We start from the raw sequence: 18,088 nt of genomic DNA, 5'->3' as shown, positions 1-18,088 counted from the left end.
CCTTGTGTCTCATTAATACATATTCCTTACTTTTATCCTTCTGTCTTTGCAGAAATCAGGATGGTGTATCCCTCATCTCAGGTACACAGCAGAACAACACCGTTACCTTCACTGCCCAGCCTGGCCCCAACGTGCCTGCCCCGTCACCGTGCCGACAGGCCGAGAGCCTGCCTCCCCACCACCACACCCCGAGCCCTATCATGTCCCCGCCGGACTCTGGCCTCAGCTGTGCCTCTTCCCTTCCGACCTCGGCCACTTCCCCCACCATGACGGACGTATTTGGTCTGCCCACACCGCCCCTCAGCCTGGGCACGGGACGTAGCCGTTCCCCTTCCCCGCTCACCCTTATCCAGGCTGCATCAAACAAGCCCTTTGCCACCAAACCCGTCCTCATATGGAGCAAGCAGGACGTGGCTGACTGGCTCGAGAGCCTGAACCTGGGCGAGCACAGGGATGCCTTTATGGACAATGATATCGAGGGCAGCCATTTGCCCAACCTGCAAAAGGAGGATCTGATCGACTTGGGCGTGACTCGTGTGGGTCACAGAATGAACATCGAGCGGGCGCTGAAAGTCCTCTTGGACAGATGAGACTGGGCAGACGTCCTTACCAGGACTCCGCGCATCTTGTTCATAAGCTTCTTTTTCCCTCTTCCCTTATTTCGGTTCACTAATTTGAACAGTTTGTTGTCCTATCATGCTTTCGGTGGATTTTAGGAACTCTCACATCCTGAAGAAACTCAAGCGTTCAAAATATCCGCGTAAGCACAAGCGGTTCCCTGCGTTTCTGTTCCAAGAGCTCCAGCACCAGAGAGGACATTGAAGCCAACACACTGTATGGAAACTACAAACATGAGCTGACTATCCTTTGGCTTTTAAGGACTTTGGCCTCCTTCGAATGCACTGAAACCAGCAGAGCTGGGGATCCATTTTCTATCTTTGCTAAGACAATTCTACAGAGAATATTTCTTCAGGAAAAAAGGGAACCTTTGTCTATGTATCAGCTGCCTATGAAATAAATATCTTGCTTTTTTTTTCCTCCTACACCTTCGACCAAGAGGTACACGAATCTCGGAGATGTGATCAGCGGGCATTTAGATGTCCCTCAGTTAATTCGCTGACAGTTCTAGAAGGGCCGTGGTCACTTGAAAACACAGAGGTCAAATCTCCCTATATGCGAACAAACGTAACCGTAGCAAGCAACAGGTCTCTCCACCATCTTAAATCTTCAAGTCTTGTAATACGCTAACATTGGATGTTTGTCTGAATTATCAACAATTCTCTTGGGTCTTTGAATTGTGGTTTACTATTAGGTGTCTTCCATATGGTAAGGAGGTCTACGGCATTCCCACCAACATTTTAATTTGTACCTTTAGTCGATACTAGTTTGCATTGTTGCTCAGCGTTGCTAGTCAGTATTAATTTCCAGCGGATTTGATTTGGAATAATGGGTCTTCACAGGAACACATATGATCTGAAATACTGAGGTTTAGTTTCATGGGTGAATGGAAAATAATTGAATTGAAGTAGAAACTGACAACTCTCTTTGTCAAATTTGACAGCTTTGAGTTGAACGCTGACACAATCACTCTGAAAGGGCCAATATGTATCTGTCTTTTGCTTTAAAAATGTGATGAATTTTTCATTTAATAATTTATTTTTATGTACGGTATTTATTTTTTGTAATTATAATTCGCTAAATCATTTGATTGTTGGGTGGTAAAAAGGAACGTCCAGAAAACTACAGGAAACCTCCTTAATCTATACATATCAATGTCGTCAATTGTAACTGATACAGGAGTTCATATCTGTAAATTGTTGAGTATTTTTTTTATTTTTATTTTTATTTTTTTGCAACTAAACCTGCAACTGTCTACAACACATTTTTAAGCAAAGTGCTTTTACTTGTCCTTTAATTTTATGTCCTGCAATCCTTTTGCTTTGCTCAACAATTGGAAGAAGTTATGATTTTGCTGTCTTATACTACGTTATTAATTTAAACATGTAACTGCAATGTGTGCCTATCCGTGTTACAATTTGACACACCACACCATCTTTAGGTCATTTGAAGTTTAGTTGTGATCTTTTCATTGTTAGACACTCGTTTCTCAGAGATTTATCAATTTCATCAGACTGTAAATGCCATAAAATCCCACAGGTATGGCATCGGACTAGAGATAATATTCATATTTGTGATTAAAACATCACAGAGACACGAAGTGCCAGCCAGCATTATACATTTCACATTCAGTATTAAGTTCAATGCACTGTGGGTAACGCCGGCGATAGATGAGATAGAGAATGGCTGTGAATGAAGTTATGACCGTTTAAAGTATGCAGTGAAGAGATTCAGAAATAAATTATATATATGTTTGCTTATCTCTCGACCATAGAGGAGTTAGAGTTATCATCTCTATATATCTTATTTTAGGAAACAGCACAGTATTTTAAAGATTTATAGAAATATTTATGAAATTTTTATGACATTTAACTCTGATATGTGGTGTGCCAAAAATCTATGTGGTATCAGTTAAGAAGCAATACACCAATTTAAAGAACACTGTTTGGTCTTTCTTTGCCAGTATTCCACAGTACAGTATATAATATGAAATGAAATTTACATATACATAGGTCTCAATTAATTAGAAGATATGAAAAATAATGAGATAATGGCTGTCACCTGCTTCTTTTAGACTATGTAATTAAAGAAAGAAGTTAAAATGTAGTTGTGTGGTGTGTATACTTGACGAATAACAAAACGAGCACATATTTTAGGCCACTTGCGATGCGGTCACATTTGCTCCGGCAAATTTCACGGGCGAAATGCAGTCATTTCAACATCTGTCAGCCAGTCTCGAAATATATTCTGTTCACACTTCAGCTTGCAAGAGACGCTGATAGTCTACTGTCTGCAGGAACGTGTAACTGAAGTCAATATTTGTGAAGTTAATATATAAGATGGCAACGTACAAACCGGCAACGTCTGATCACATTTGACACGACAAAAGGTCAGATGAGCAGTTTTTATCCGTAAAAATGGTAATTAACCGACGGCAGGTGTTTTTTGTTTACCTCAGTAGAGTGGCCGACTTGAGTAGCGCGCAGACCACAAAACTGGCGGGAGGCGCTGCTATGATGGAGGACACACTGCTCATATCTGCATCTCTGTAAGTTACCGACACCACACATGAAAACATGATCTCTCGAACTGTAAAACGTGACAGACAACTAATTGTCCCGTACGGTTTCGTTCGCACAGTGCTTCGCCGAAAATTCCTGAAAATTTACGAAATTACCAAAATGTGTGTGAACTCAACCGTATTTACTACAAAACAGTACTGATAACCGTATTGTGCAGTTGAACATTTACTGACTTGAATGTGAGCAGTCGCTTTTATACATAATTGACAATGGATTTTTTTGTTTGCCCGCGAAATTTCGCTAACGTGACCGCACTTTTACACCATATGATATCTGCATTCTGCAAACTGACACTTTATATTCCTGGCAAATGTACGCAGAATCGTTGTTTACGCAGATTCCGATTTTTACAACGCATTTTATATGAAGACATGCAGAAGTTCTGTTTTTTTCTTCACAAGTTGTCTCTCGCACATTTCTTGTGAGGAATGCATTCACTTGATCTATGTTGCTGTAATTTTGTGCTAAACTAGAATTCATGATTAAAAGCAAAGAGAGAAGTTTTTGTAACTGCACTTTCCTCCAGATCCCTCGATACTTAGTGTATTGTGTAATGTATTTGAAACAACCAAAATTTACGGGACAAATAAATATGATTGCACAATCTGTTGTCGAACTCACGTAGCTCTTGTTCCTTCCATGTGTTCCGTTTAACAGTTTGTCTCGGGGCGGTTTTCTGTAAATTTGTTACATCCATTTCAGGGCTTGTTTTGCTTTAAATAAAATGTTCTCATGTCATATCTCTGTCATGACCATACACGCTGTCTTCTTGTTTCAATCACGTATTAATCAACAGAATGGCCTCATATTTTCACACAAACCCTGCCCTCTGGTGTTCATAGTGTTTTCCCCCCACATTGTGCAACTCCTGTAATGAAACAACAATATTTTTACGTGTTTATTATTCATAGAATTCTCCAACATAACATGGTTTCATGCAAAGAAACATAACAGCTGAAAAAATATATTTTCCCAAAAGCGTGATCCAAAATAAGCAGTATTTTAACATCAGTTAATGGTGAGCACATCGCTTTGAATTTCATGGCTGAGCTGTGTCTGCAGATCACTCAGTTTCTTCTTAAGTACAGCGAAAGCCGACATGACGATGGTCTCCGGCCGAAGTGAACCACAGGACTCCACGTTGTAATAGAACCTGGATGAAAAAAAATCATGTAGATGTTCTTTTTTTTGTATTAACCCTCTATTGAGGCATGCCTTCAGAAATGTTTTTTTTATCCATAAAAAAATATATTTTAGTAAATAAGCTGCATTTTAAAGCAGTCATTTTAAAGATAAATTGTTAGTATATTATGAGAAATTGCTTAAATGGCATTGTTGCCTAGAAGCAATATTGTGGTTGTGATTAAGTTTCTCATAATATAGCAAAATAATTTCTCATAATACAATAACAGAATATCACAGTTATTTAGTATTTGTAGTTTAGAATTTTAGTTATTTGTATTATACATTATTAAATGATTTAACACTTTCAACATAAACAAAACAGGGTTATTTATTAAAACAATAATTCCCAAGCATATATCCTTATGTATGCATGTATGTATGGTTTTTAACTTCCTTACCTTTCTGGCTTGCCATTAGGATCATATGGAGCTTGAACTCCATCCTCTTCAATTTCTGAATATTCACTTTTAGGCCTGACAAGCAAAAGGTGAGCAAAGGTACATAATTATACACTACATTTTTTGACAAGTAAAAAGCAAAACGAAATATATGAAGATTATCTAAATACATAAAAGAAAAAAAACAATACATAAACATTGATGAATAATTAATATAAAACAATGGGGGGCGGGGGGGTGGGTCATATTTAAGGATGGTAGATTTTTTACAGTGTACATAATTTTTTTTTTTGCAATCTTATGAGAACCGGGTGTTCATTTATGTACACTGTAAAAAAATTGCACTCCATTATTGGAGTACGTTTCACAAGACAATACTAATTCAGTCTTAAAAATTCCACATTTAATTTTAGGTGTTACTTGCCATTTCTTTGTCAAATTTACTAGGAATTTCTGAGTGAAATTGGTTTCAAAGTAAATCCTAAACCAATACTTCTGTGTACCTGATTACAAATAATACTAATTTAATGTGATCAAACCATGCCATAAGAACCATACCATTCCTGTGGAATTGGGTACACCGTGTGTCTCAGTGCATTGTCTGGGTCGTACTCAAACGCCACCCCTGCAGTGGGATTCCATTTGGCGTGCTCCTTGCCGAAACCCTTTTTAGCGTATGCTCTGAGACGCAGCTCCTGACCCTTCCGCAGCTTCACCAACAGGATGTCTGTACGAAATCCCCAAATGATCAATACTAATATATCTGAGTGATTATACAGAAAATTAGAAAGGAATCTGACCCACCATCCTGCTCCACATAGTCATTGGGATCGTTGTCTCGGCTTCTGGATGTTACCTGAAGAGCAAGATACATCACATAAGAAAAAGCAAAATGTGTATATGTGAGTTTGTGAGGAGAATCCACGTACAGGAATGACTCGGGGGTTATTGGACAGGAGATCTCGTGAGGTCACGTGTCGCGTCTGGTCTTCTGTACATCTCACATCCAGCGTGAGCTCAACCGAACACTCCGGACAGAAATCATCACATGTGCAGTCCTAATAGGAAACCAAAGAAAGCAAAATGTTAGATTTTACTTCTCTACATTTAATGAGATGAGCCATATTCATAAAAACAGAAATGCTGGCAGGGTGTTTAATACACTTACTCGTGAGTACTGCATCTTGTCAACAATGTCATCACTTGTGAGTGGAATAAGCCCTATGAAAGAGGAGCATGATAACTGCACTTAGCACTAAAAGAAGAGTGATATGAAAGATTTGAAAAGATTTTGCACATACACACCCACTCTGTGTGCAATAAACTCATCATGGAGCACAGAGGAGTTGGCATCAATCTGAACCCAATCGATAGCTGGCAAACAAGCACATTACATCAGATTATCCGATTTAAAAGACAAAGTGCATAATTACATCAAGTAAACACAAAATTAAACCGACCCCTTTTTGTATAAAAACTCAGCAGCCAGAAGACAGAGATGGTTTGATTCTTACCAATGGTTGGGACTTCTGACATGAATACACGTCGAATTGAGTTCGCCACGCTGAAACAAATAATAGTGCAATTTTTATTTGGAAATAATATATATATATATATATATATATATATATAATGTATGTGTATATATATATATATAATGTATGTGTATATATATATATATAATGTATGTGTATATATATATATATAATGTATGTGTATATATATATATATAATGTATGTGTATATATATATATATAATGTATGTGTATATATATATATATAATGTATGTGTATATATATATATATAATGTATGTGTATATATATATATATAATGTATGTGTATATATATATATATAATGTATGTGTATATATATATATATAATTATACATATATATACATACTGAATACACTGTATAAGTCAGAGTTGAAAAAAAAAATTGGATGTATGCAAATTGTATAATATCCCAAGGTACACATTTCTAGTAATTGTGCAGTTAATTGTATTATAATATTGTATTTTCAGAACATTTTTGAATATTGGTCCTCTCCCCAAATTTGTCACTACCGAAACACAGTAATAATTATTTAATTAGAAGGGTTATATTGACCTATTAACATTTTGCTCACATCAACATCTATATATTTTTGGTAAATCAATATAACAATTAGGCCTACATTTTTTAACAATATTTCAAGTGTAATTTATGAGATTTGTTGTATTTTGAATTCAACTTTTCTTTGTAAAAGGCAAAAGGTTGATCATACTGAAGTTAAGGATTCATTAGTCTGAATACACATTGAACCAAAATCATAACATCTTAGTTGATAATAGTGGTTAAACGGATCGTAGTTGATAAGTGATCCGTACGGACCAAGCCCCACGGTTCAGCACGCATGTGACCCGCGGATTAATTGCAAAATTTAACCATAATAGAGTATGTTTATCATTTGTTCGTATTTACACAAGCAAGCGAATTTTAAACAATTCCAGAGAGAAAAGGCAAAAGGGAACTCCCTCGCGCGCTGTTCTCTACAAGCACACGCGTTTCAGACGGCTCGCGAATAGGGCTGGGTATCGATTCAGATGTCCCGATTCGATTCGATTTCGATATGCAAGCTCTTGATTCGATTCTCGATTTTTTTGATTACATTCAGTGAATATAGTTTTAATACAACTGCTATTGATATTTCTAAAAAATGAACAGTAAACATCAGTTTACCGCGCCTTATGCGTGATATCAGATGCTTCCGCAGATTTATAGTATTACTATAGCATTTCACCTGAGCATTGCGAATTGCACGTATGGCCATAAGCGCTGAATGAATGACAGACTTTCTATTGTAACATCGCTCAAGGTAAATAAGGGTGACATCTAGCGGAGAAGACTAATGATAAGACTCACGTTAATCAGATCTTGTTTTAAATGTGCTCTGAAATAAATACTGGAAAAGATCGATTCGCGGCTTTTGAGAATCGATATCGAATCGACGTCATTTTAAAAAACGATTAATCGGAAAATCGATTATTTTTTGCCCAGCCCTACTCGCAAACAAGTTGAATCCTCTTCTGAATCCTCTGAACAGACACATACAAATAAAATTATGACAAAATGCCCATCTCGACGATCATTCAGGTAAACGCAGTCAGTTATATCTCAAGTGAATGAAAACAGCTGAGAAATACTAGTTACTTGAAAAAAAGTAATCTGATTACGTAACTCGCGTTACTTGTAATGCATTACCCCCAACACTGATCATTATATCGGATCCGTGCATCAGGTCTTAAAGGAACAGCGGCCTATAAATACTGCTGCTGTCATTAATGATCATCAAACAACAAAACAGCTGTGATAAAAATCTATATTTAATTTATACAGTGAACACTATGCAGTGTTATTTTCCCTAATTATTACATTTCTGTATTTGAATACTACCAACCTTATTTTATTTGTAACATATTCTGTTGTATTTATCTATGCTTGTAATTTGTGTATTTGTTTTTTTACTGGCTGTTCTCTTGTCTCTTTAATCATGTTTAAACTTTCTTAGTTAATCTAGTAGTATTTGCTGTGGTATCAAAGAAGTACTTCGCTTTAAGTAATAAATGGAAAGCAAGTTAAATTTTTTTTGCTGATCTGAAAAATGATCCGATCCTAGGTCAAAAACCGTAATGTGATCCAAACCGTGAGATTTGTGATCCGTTGAACCACTAGTTGATAATTCCGTATACTTTATTTTTGACATAACATCTCATGTTTCGGTAGTGACTGCACATTTTCGGTAATGACAGTAATGCTTTGGTTACAACCACATTACATTACAGAATTTTAACTTGAACACTAAAACAAAAAAATTGCTTAACTTTATTAAAATTTTGTTTATTTCCCCCAAATATAATATCAAATATTCCCCCAATGATGACATGTTTCGGTCGTGACAGTTTCAGTAGTGACAATTTAATGGGATAACAGTAGTGACAATTTAATGGGATGTCACTCACTACTGAAACTCCACCAAATGTTTTGGTAGTGACAATTTTAGATACTTTTGAACCTAGCTCAAACATATTAATCAGCACATGATTAGCTAACACAGTTCTGAACAGTGGTACACATATAAAAACTAAATGTTATGCAATAACTCCAAAAAAAAGTATGCTTAATTGCAGAAAAAAAGGTTACACACAGATTTTCAGACGTTTGGAAAAAAAAATGTACCTCAAAATGATGAGACCTACCTCAGGGGGACACAGGAATATTTCCTGATCATAAATTTAGGGGTGTAGCTAAAATCAGTCTCAGCCATTGGACTAAACCATACACTGTTTCGGTAGTGACATGAAAAATGTGGGACACAGTTTTTTTACATAAAGTTTCATAATTTACAAAGAAAATATAAACATTTTTGAACTCCACTTTTTAAAAAGAATTAAAAAGATACTTTTAAAAACAACAATGGAAAAAATTACAAAAATTGTTTCAATATTTTAATTTGTTGAAATTTAGGGGTTAGGGTTCGGGACAGCCACCTCCCAATCGAAAGTACCCAATAAATGATGATTTTATATATATATATTAAGCTTACTAATATTTTAAATGTTATTGTGAAGGATCTTAGTAAACATCTAAGATTTGAATACTTACATTTTTTTTTTTTTTTTTATGTGTTTTTTGTTGTTGTTGTGGGACAGCAGTTTGCACCAATTCTGTAGAATGGCCCATATACATGTGTATGTGTGTAATATATACACACATGCTATGTTGTTCTTTTTTAAAAAGTTTAAAAATAAGTACTATGGCAATACCATGGTAAAATTATGGTAATAATAATAATAATACCACGGTACCATACGCAGCATGGTTCTTACCAGACGCACATACCATAGTATTTACATGTTACTCAAAAACATTTTTTTTTAAACATATTCTTTTTTGATAGTGATAACTCAATAAACATGCATTTCAATGTTATTAATATAACACACTTGCTTTAATTAAACGCTAAATGATCGTTTTGACTAGTATTCGCATCACTCACGCGAGATCCGTGTTCTCGATCACAAACTTCACATTCTCGTCCGTCAGCTCTGTGATTTTCACTGTGGGCTGGTTGGCATACGGCATAGCGAAATTAGGCTCAAGATTAAGACGCTAATAAATAAAATAATTATATATGCGGTCCCGTTGTTCATTCGCTCCAACACCGAGCGCCTCTTCACCACAATAACAAACGACAGCAGCTCATTGGTCACTAGCTGCCCTCATTCCGTTAGCATCCGGATCACTTTAGTACTATTTCCGGTTAAACATAATAAAGGTCCTCAGAAATCTTTACGCGTTAACCTAGAATAGAAGTCCTATATTAACGGTCTTTTTGTGGACTGCGTTGTTAAAAGCGCTCACTAACCAAGCCATTATGATATTATCTCAAAATATCATCTTCACTACAGTTACGGTTACCATAGTATTTATTAATATGAGAAATTTATCATTTTTAACATTTTGGGAAAGTTAAATCTGCAACAACAAAAATAACAGACCAAGACACTGTTCAGTAAATAGGTTACCCTTTATTTCTTTTAATGAGGGACTCGCCAATGAGTTTGACACAAACAGTATGGACATAGGACTCTCAAATACAATTTACATTTATATTCTTCCTTTTTTCTTTTTATAAATACAGAGAAATGACAGAAAAGAAAATGGCCTCTTCATTGTGCTCAGGTTAAGATACAGATAGAGGAATTAGTATGGCACAGCTGACCCATTTCAAAGTGCTAAGGGTGTGATAATCCAGCCTGAATCATAACACAAATACTTTCATTGCAATAATTTCAAATTGTTTAGTTGGTTTAGAGCGGGTGAGTGAAGTATCAGACATTTGTGCTGCATAACCGAGGAGTCAATAAGTAAAACATGACAAAACGAAGGCAGGCGCATCAGAAGAAACTCATCGTCTCTGGTTCATCCCTGTTAGGTTCTTCAGCTGAGTGAGAAGAGAGCTTACTATTACAATTAAATCAAATGAAATAAATAATTGTTTAAACACTTTAAAACCTTAATTTTAGGGATTGTGTAATATTCAATCATTAAGCAATTAAGAACATCAAAATAAATTTAAAGTAATACATATTTACTAAATTATAATTAAAATAGAAAAGTAATAATTAAAAATATTTATCATGAATAACTTGCATTAATATTTTATACTATATAGCCAATTTATAATTATTCATATTTATAAATTAATAAAAAATACAAATTAAGTATTTACTAGACTTAAACATGGCAAACACTTCTCTTTCATATAACCACTGAAATACAGACCACTCATAATAGTTGAATTGATATTAGGGCTAATATATTTCTTTCTGGAAATTTGATCATTTTAGTGTGGTTACCGTAATTGCGGCTCCCATAAGTCCTTGAACCACGGCTTCTCCTGTGGCTTGCACCTACAACAAACATTATCCAGTATATTAGTAATAATGATTACAAGAGCATATATACCAGGAGCAAAAATGCACAAAAAAGATTTTTTGTTTGCTCCTCATTAGCTATGGAAAGCAAGACTGCATTAACCTGTTTAGCCGTGTTTGCCATGTTAACTACGTCCTTTATGCGATTGTCGAGGAAGGCCCATGTCTCTTCAAAGTCAGGAGAGGAGTCCTGCACCATCACCAGCTCTGTGGTGTTATAGATCCCTGTCAGTGCCGCCCGCCGTGTGTACCAGTTGACCTAAGAGAAACGCAGAAGAAACACCGGTGGATGAGCAGACCAAAGCAAGGAAGAAGGTAGCGAGTGGGATCAAAGAAGCCACTCACGTCCGTCGAGCGATCCCCTGCGTAGTACCAGATGTCATCCACCATCGTGGACAGGTGCTTCAGGCTGTCGGGGATGTTGTGGGGCAGTAGCAGGATGCTCATAGCCTGCAAAGCCAGAAGAGACACAACACTGAGTGCTTCCATCAGTTCTTATAAATTAGTGCTTTTTAAAAATGAAAAATCTGAAGTTTTGAGAGAGGAGTTTGCATGAGGCAGAGGATACCTGGGGCCATGTGTCAATATAAGGAACCAACATCCGCAGTCTCGTCTCCACAGCATCTTTCAGAAACTCGCCTGTTTTCTTTGATCTAATGCATAAGAAAAATTAATGTAGGTTTTAAATAGAGCAACAAAAAAAAAGTATTATTATTTATACACAAGATATTAATGCATTATTGTAATTTGCCCAATAATATAATATTAATAAGCAATATTAATCCCTTTAATGCTAATTACAACAACAAAACAAGTGAACAAGTTTTTAAGTGACGAAGTGACGTGACATGTGGCCAAGTATGGTGACCCATACTCGGAATTAGTGCTCTGCATTTATCCCATCCAAAGTGCACACACACAGCAGTGAACACACACACACCGTGAACACACACCCGGAGCAGTGGGCAGCCATTTTTGCTGCGGCGCCCGGGGAGCAGTTGGGGGATCGGTGCCTTGCTCAAGGGCACCTCAGTCGTGGTATTGAAGGTGGAAGAGAGCATTGTACATTCACTCCCCCCACCTACAATCCCTGCCGGTGCGAGACTCGAACCCACAACCTTTGGGTTACGAGTCCAACTCTCTAACCATTAGGCCACGACTTCCCTTAAACCAGTGATATTATCATTTATTCAAAATAATCATAAATAATCCACAAGAAAAAATACAATAACTGAAAAAAAATAATAAATTAATAATTAAAAAAAACTGAACTCAGTTTTTAAACCAGTGATAGTCATTTATTCAAAATAAACATAAACATCATTAAAAAAAATTGTTTACTTTCAGTGAACTTAGATTTTAAACACGTGATATTGCATTTGTCCAAAATAATCATAAATAAATCCATATATTATATTATGTGTGGGGGACAATTTTACATGAAAACAGATAAATTCACAATTATAAAATTTTTACATGAATATGGCTATAAAAACCTCAACACAAGGCGTTTCAATTTTAGAGTCATCGGTGAGTCGTATCGGCTGTACAATGAAATCTCACATCCATATATATATATATATATATATATATATAAATGTAATTTTAAAAAAGGGTCCACAGTTAGCACTTGTTTCTCAAGTATATTAGTATGTTAAATAATTCATAATATTAAACTCACTCTGCCTGGCCAAGCTGGACCTGGTTATTTTGCTCTGCGAGTGTCTCAGCAAGTTGAGCATTACACTGCGCAACGAAATGCAGGACCAAGTCTCCGGCTCCATTGTTGAACATCCCAGTGGAAGCTGATGACAGGCCAAGAGTCTGAATCACAGAGCATATTATTACAGTTATATTGTCTAATACAATATTTACATTTAATATTACATAACTGCTTTAAGAAACAAACCTCTGCTCCAGCTGCGATGGCCTCCACAGTCCAGCCGTGCTGTGAAACGAACTCTAGAGCCGCAGTCAGGATGCGAGCTTGGAGCTGCTCTTCCGTCTCATAGTCTTCACCGTGTTCACCACTCTGATCTTGAAAACTTGAGATGCCAAATGGACAAGGTTAGATTAAATGACTGCAAGGCTGACGAATTTAAAGGGATTGTTCACCCAAAAATTAAAATTACCCCATGATTTACTCACCCTCAAGCCATCCTAGTACATGATTTTCTTCTTTCATACAAATACAGTGGGAGTTATATTAAAAAATGTCCCGGCTCTTCCATGCTTTATAATGGCAGTCAATGGCTGTTGAGATTTTGAAGCCCAAAAAAGTGCATCTATGCATCATAAAAAGAACTTCACATGGCTCCCGGGGGTTAATAAAATTGTTTATTTGTTTAAGAAAAATATCCTTATTTAAAATGTAGCTTTCGCTAACTGTCGCACGAGCGTTCACGAGAGAGTGGTGTTCCAGCAGATGACGTAGGGACATAAGCTCCAGTGAGAACTGACGAATGTGGAAGCACAAACGAGAGAGCAAAACAAAACACAAGGTCACAAATCAGAAGTACAAAACGAGGATTTGTAAAAGAAAATTTCGGAAGATTTTGATATAAGCCAAGAGGAGACTGGTTTTCCTTTGCTGTAAACAAAACTTGGTTCTCGCAAGACTAGCATATTCTCACTGGCGGAGCTTTTATTTATATATATATTTTTATTATAACGATTGTATTCGTCTGAAAGAAGAAAGTCATATACATTTAGGATAGTTTGAGGGTAAGTAAATCATGGGGTAATTTTCATTTTTGGGTGAACTATCCCTTTAACTCTTGTATTTCATCAGGTCTGGAGAGTTGGGGCTCGAACCTGGTGTTTGGCTGGGCATCTTCTGAAGATTCTCCCTGTGCTGAAGAGGATGAGCTTTCTCCGGCTGTGTGAACCTCACGGTAGGATGGAGGTGGCACAGATGTGTCACTTTTAGAGTCACTGGCCAGTCGTAACAGGGCGGCACGATGGAATCCACGTCTCACATTGCTGCACTGGGGACTGAGTGTGCCTTGAACTGCAACTGTAAAGGTGCATTAAACATAATTACCATGCAACAAATTGCTCTATAATTATATCATAAAGCAGGTTCTATATTAATAAAAGCATTGCAATGTAACGATTAAAAGTTTGCACAATGAGCCTTCAGTTTTTTACTTCTCATATGTGACCCTGGACCACAAAACCAGTCTAAAGTCGCACAGCTATATTTGTAGCAATAGCCAACAATACATTGTATGGGTCAAAATTATAGATTTTTCTTTTATGCCAAAAATCATTAGGATATTAAGTAAAGATCATGTTCCATGAAGATATTTTGTAAATTTCCTACCGTAAATATATCAAAACATGTTTTTTGATTAGTAATATCCATTGCTAAGAACGTCATTTGGACAACTTTAAAGGTGATTGATTTTCTCAATATTTTGATTTTTTTGCACCCTCAGATTCCAGATTTTCAAATAGTTGTATCTCAGCCAAATATCGTCCTATCCTAACAAACCATACATCAATGGAAAGCTTATTTATTCAGTATAATGTATAAATCTTCAAAAAATTGACCATAATTACTTGTTTTGTGATCCAGGGTCACATATAATGGGTCAGACTCAATGGAGTGAAAGTGAAACAATCAAACGAGTTAACAGGAAATTTAGCATGTATTTATATTCCCTATTTGGCAAAGGAAAGAATCTGCTTTAAGCACTAAACTGAACTTTCTGCAGAGCAACCGTACTCAACCAGCTCGTTTCAAGTTAACCATTATTTCAATATGCATTCGCAATCAGGCTGAATCACAGTTTTCAAATGTTATGGATTGTCATATGCACTTTGTTTGCAAGCGCAATCCTGCCCTTCATGGTAACCTTCTCTAGTCGCCCAGCTGACTTACATTGGCCATACTTGGAAGCAGGCAGAACTATGTACACAAAAGCCCTCAGCAGCTGTCACGCTTGACTACTGTCAACTTTTTAAAAACCAAGACTGCGGACTGAAATGCTAACGCCAGACGCCTCTTTCACGTTCCCCGCTTACCGCCTCCGAGACCCCGCAAGGCCCTTCCAGCTCTCAGTCCTCTAATCAGCGCCGCCATATCCAACCACAGCGGGCTAGCGTTGCGATACATACACAACATAGCAACATAGTTGTCAGCTGATAACTGTTGCTAAAAACCAGTGTTACTCTAGGAGGCGCTCGGCGGCCCAATAAACCGAATTCGCCGTTGAGCTGCATTCAAATCTCACTACGTTTATTTCGCGCTGTCGTCATTTCTATAATATAAAGCACTATAACTCACATGTATTTATTTAAATGCATTAGAATCTGACATAAAATCTATATCCGCCTCAGCAGTCTTTGATAAATGTATTACATAAAACGCCTTGTTAGGTAACCACAAGCGGAGGTGATTGGCCCATTGTAACAGCGCGGAGAAAAGTACCACGTGACAACGCCGTTTACGTGCTGCAGCAACGGCGGTCTGAGTAACAATTGATAGCTGCATAATGACACTACGAAATTGTATTTTTTATTAAATTGATAATAGACATGAAAGAGTTTAAATATGAACACCGGTTTTTAATGTCTATTGTACTAACCAATTAGGGAAAGCTTCTGCGGCAATATGTTGATGGCCATTCTATGCTTTTATTCTAGAAACAGCAAATGTCATCTTTTCAGCGCGACGCCTACGTACAATAACCTGCGACATCACAACTCTTAATTATTCATTGCATATAATAGGAAAAAGTGAGTCAGATAGCTGCAGTTACTGTGGAATAACAGAAACAGTTGAACATGTGCTCTTACATTGTGAGGCATATAATAGACAAAGAAAGCAACTTGTTGAAAAACTAAGAGATATGGAAATCAATGACATTTCAGTTATGAATATATTTCAGAATGCACAGAAACATCTAAGGGTTTATGGTTTTCTTCTAAAATATCTGAGAGATACAGATTTGATTAGAAGAATTTAGTTTTTTTTATTTTATTTATTTTTATTATATTAGTAGTATATAATATGTTCGTTCATCGAGGCCTCACATTCCATCCCAGTAGGTGGCGGAAATGCACCTTAAGCTGGTTTGCCAACTGCCATTAAACACAAAAGAAGAAGAAGAAGAAGACGACTGACAGCATGATGATAAAATTGCTCGAAAAACTACCATCTGAACAATGTCCTAAAGTAAGTAACAGCAGCTTCCTACACATAATACTGTTTATCAAATAATACATATGCACAAATAGATGCAGTGACTCACAATTTTTGTGTAATTGAAACCGTCTAATAATTTGTGGAAATAAATTTAAACGAGATACTGTTATTTAGATGTATAGTTAATTTCTGGGTTGTGGGTTATTTACCATAAAAGCTAACTTAGAGTCATACTTTTGGTATCTGTGGTTTAAAATTGCGGTCCCCGAGAGCTATCATCAATACATACATAAAATAATAATGATTATAAAAGATTCTTGCTATGTTTGAAGGAGACCCATTACGTTACTAGGCTGCATAAAAAAAAAAAAAGAGTTTTGAAGTATGTTTTGGCCCAAATGCCCCATGTGGCATGCATTAGATGTAGATATAGATATATCTAATGCATGCCATATCATAGCAGTGGACAAATTTCATATTTTTAATTGTATATTTACCGGGTCAACCACACCCAAGAAATGAAAAGTATATACAATTATGCAGCTTAGCATTTGCAATGCAGTATTTGAGTTTTAAGAAAACTTTTAGCATTATTCTGCTTTAGCAACATTACCAAATCTACAATACAGTCAGTAGTATATGACTTATTACATTCTTTGACAGTAACACACCAAAAACTGGCAAAAATCATTGTAATGGCTAGAGAGTCCGACTTGTAACCCAAAGGACGCGAGTTCGATTCTCAGTCAGTACCGTCAGGAAATGTAGGTGAATGAACATCGCTCTCTTCCACCCTCGTTACTAACTGAGGTGCCCTTGAGCAAGGCACCGAACCACAGCAAAAGTTTGCCCACTGCTCCAGGTGTGTGTTCACTACTCACTGCTGTGTGTGTGCACGCATTTGGATGGGTGAAATGCAGAGGACAAATTGGGTATGAGAGTATGGGTTACTATACTTGGCCTACACGTCTCATTGTCACTTAAGTAAAGAACAATAAATACATAAAAAAAAGACTCAACAGTGCCAGAAACTGGGAATTGGCATATGGCATATTGGGTTAATATCCAGGGACAAAGTGTTTCGCATCCTGTCAAAAGTGTATTGACTGGGAACATAGAACATAATGAGACAAACTTTATAAGTTTTGGGTGGATAGGTGATGCAAAGGCTAGGAATATAGGTTTACGTCAATTACAGTACAGCAATACAGTCTCAATATCCTCCATTCCTCCCTGGTTATTCCCCTTGCCAACTGTTGACCTCAATATACAGCGGGAAATAAATGACAAATCTAAACAAATTCCAGTGTGGTATATAGTGCAGAATTATTTTGAGAGGCATTTCCAAGGTTCAGTGTTTTTATTTACGGATGGATCGAAAGATCCGGATACAGGATATGCAGGTGCAGCTGTATATATTCCAATGAATGATTATTATATTAAGAAAAGAGTTACTAATCATTTGTCAGTTTACGCTACAGAGTTATTGGCGATATTATTGGCCCTGCAGTGGATAGGGGAGAAGGAAATTAATAACACAGTTATTGCATCTGATAGTTACTCCGCACTGGAAAGCATAAGATCTGGCAGATCATCTTTTAGGATGGACATAATTAATGAAATATTCCATAAGATGTATAATTTAAAGGTTAAGGGCATATCAATGCAATTCA

At 36.6% G+C, this 18,088-nt stretch overlaps 3 protein-coding genes across 3 annotated transcripts in view; 1 reads left to right on the top strand and 2 right to left on the bottom strand.

The window, feature by feature from the left end:
- Positions 1–2,748, top strand: part of LOC107667811 (SH3 and multiple ankyrin repeat domains protein 2-like) — a 44,365-nt gene extending 41,617 nt beyond the window's left edge. The window contains exon 13 of the mRNA XM_016459525.1: positions 53–2,748. Coding sequence (XP_016315011.1) covers positions 53–590 — 538 coding nt within the window. The 3' untranslated portion in view covers positions 591–2,748. The remainder of the gene's footprint in view (positions 1–52) is intronic.
- A 1,325-nt stretch (positions 2,749–4,073) lies between these two features.
- Positions 4,074–10,077, bottom strand: LOC107667812 (DNA-directed RNA polymerase II subunit RPB3). Its single transcript, XM_016459526.1, has 9 exons — positions 9,823–10,077; positions 6,298–6,347; positions 6,089–6,157; positions 5,952–6,004; positions 5,713–5,841; positions 5,588–5,639; positions 5,342–5,510; positions 4,784–4,858; positions 4,074–4,353 (listed from the first exon to the last, which is right to left on the bottom strand). The coding sequence occupies exons 1-9, from the start codon at positions 9,906–9,908 to the stop codon at positions 4,209–4,211; spliced, it is 828 nt and encodes a 275-aa protein (XP_016315012.1). The 5' UTR covers positions 9,909–10,077; the 3' UTR covers positions 4,074–4,208.
- A 257-nt stretch (positions 10,078–10,334) lies between these two features.
- LOC107667814 (ubiquinone biosynthesis protein COQ9, mitochondrial-like) lies at positions 10,335–15,410 on the bottom strand. Its single transcript, XM_016459527.1, has 9 exons — positions 15,293–15,410; positions 14,078–14,279; positions 13,173–13,308; positions 12,945–13,087; positions 11,832–11,916; positions 11,609–11,713; positions 11,367–11,522; positions 11,186–11,239; positions 10,335–10,770 (listed from the first exon to the last, which is right to left on the bottom strand). Exons 1-9 carry the CDS (start codon positions 15,390–15,392, stop codon positions 10,735–10,737), a joined length of 1,017 nt encoding a protein of 338 aa, XP_016315013.1. The 5' UTR covers positions 15,393–15,410; the 3' UTR covers positions 10,335–10,734.
- Between the last annotated feature and the right edge of the window lie 2,678 nt (positions 15,411–18,088).

This window comes from Sinocyclocheilus anshuiensis, unplaced genomic scaffold (assembly GCF_001515605.1).
Source record: "Sinocyclocheilus anshuiensis isolate Anshui unplaced genomic scaffold, SAMN03320099.WGS_v1.1 scaffold2661, whole genome shotgun sequence".
Lineage (NCBI taxonomy): Eukaryota > Metazoa > Chordata > Actinopteri > Cypriniformes > Cyprinidae > Sinocyclocheilus > Sinocyclocheilus anshuiensis.
Note: the sequence above shows the minus strand (reverse complement) of the source record. Positions and strands in the feature narration are given on the sequence as shown.

What these genes read in the sequence shown, in the direction of transcription:
- LOC107667814 (XM_016459527.1), bottom strand. Translation starts at nt 15,392, where the DNA reads ATGTTGTGTATGTATCGCAACGCTAGCCCGCTGTGGTTGGATATGGCG. An exon ending in ATATTGACACATGGCCCCAG is followed by an intron (nt 11,714 to 11,831) that starts GTATCCTCTGCC and finishes CTGGCTTTGCAG; the next exon opens with GCTATGAGCATCCTGCTACT. An exon ending in TTATGGGAGCCGCAATTACG is followed by an intron (nt 10,771 to 11,185) that starts GTAACCACACTA and finishes CTTCTCACTCAG; the next exon opens with CTGAAGAACCTAACAGGGAT.
- LOC107667812 (XM_016459526.1), bottom strand. Translation starts at nt 9,908, where the DNA reads ATGCCGTATGCCAACCAGCCCACAGTGAAAATCACAGAGCTGACGGAC. An exon ending in ATCGAGAACACGGATCTCGC is followed by an intron (nt 6,348 to 9,822) that starts GTGAGTGATGCG and finishes TATTTGTTTCAG; the next exon opens with CGTGGCGAACTCAATTCGAC. An exon ending in ACAAGATGCAGTACTCACGA is followed by an intron (nt 5,842 to 5,951) that starts GTAAGTGTATTA and finishes GTTTCCTATTAG; the next exon opens with GACTGCACATGTGATGATTT.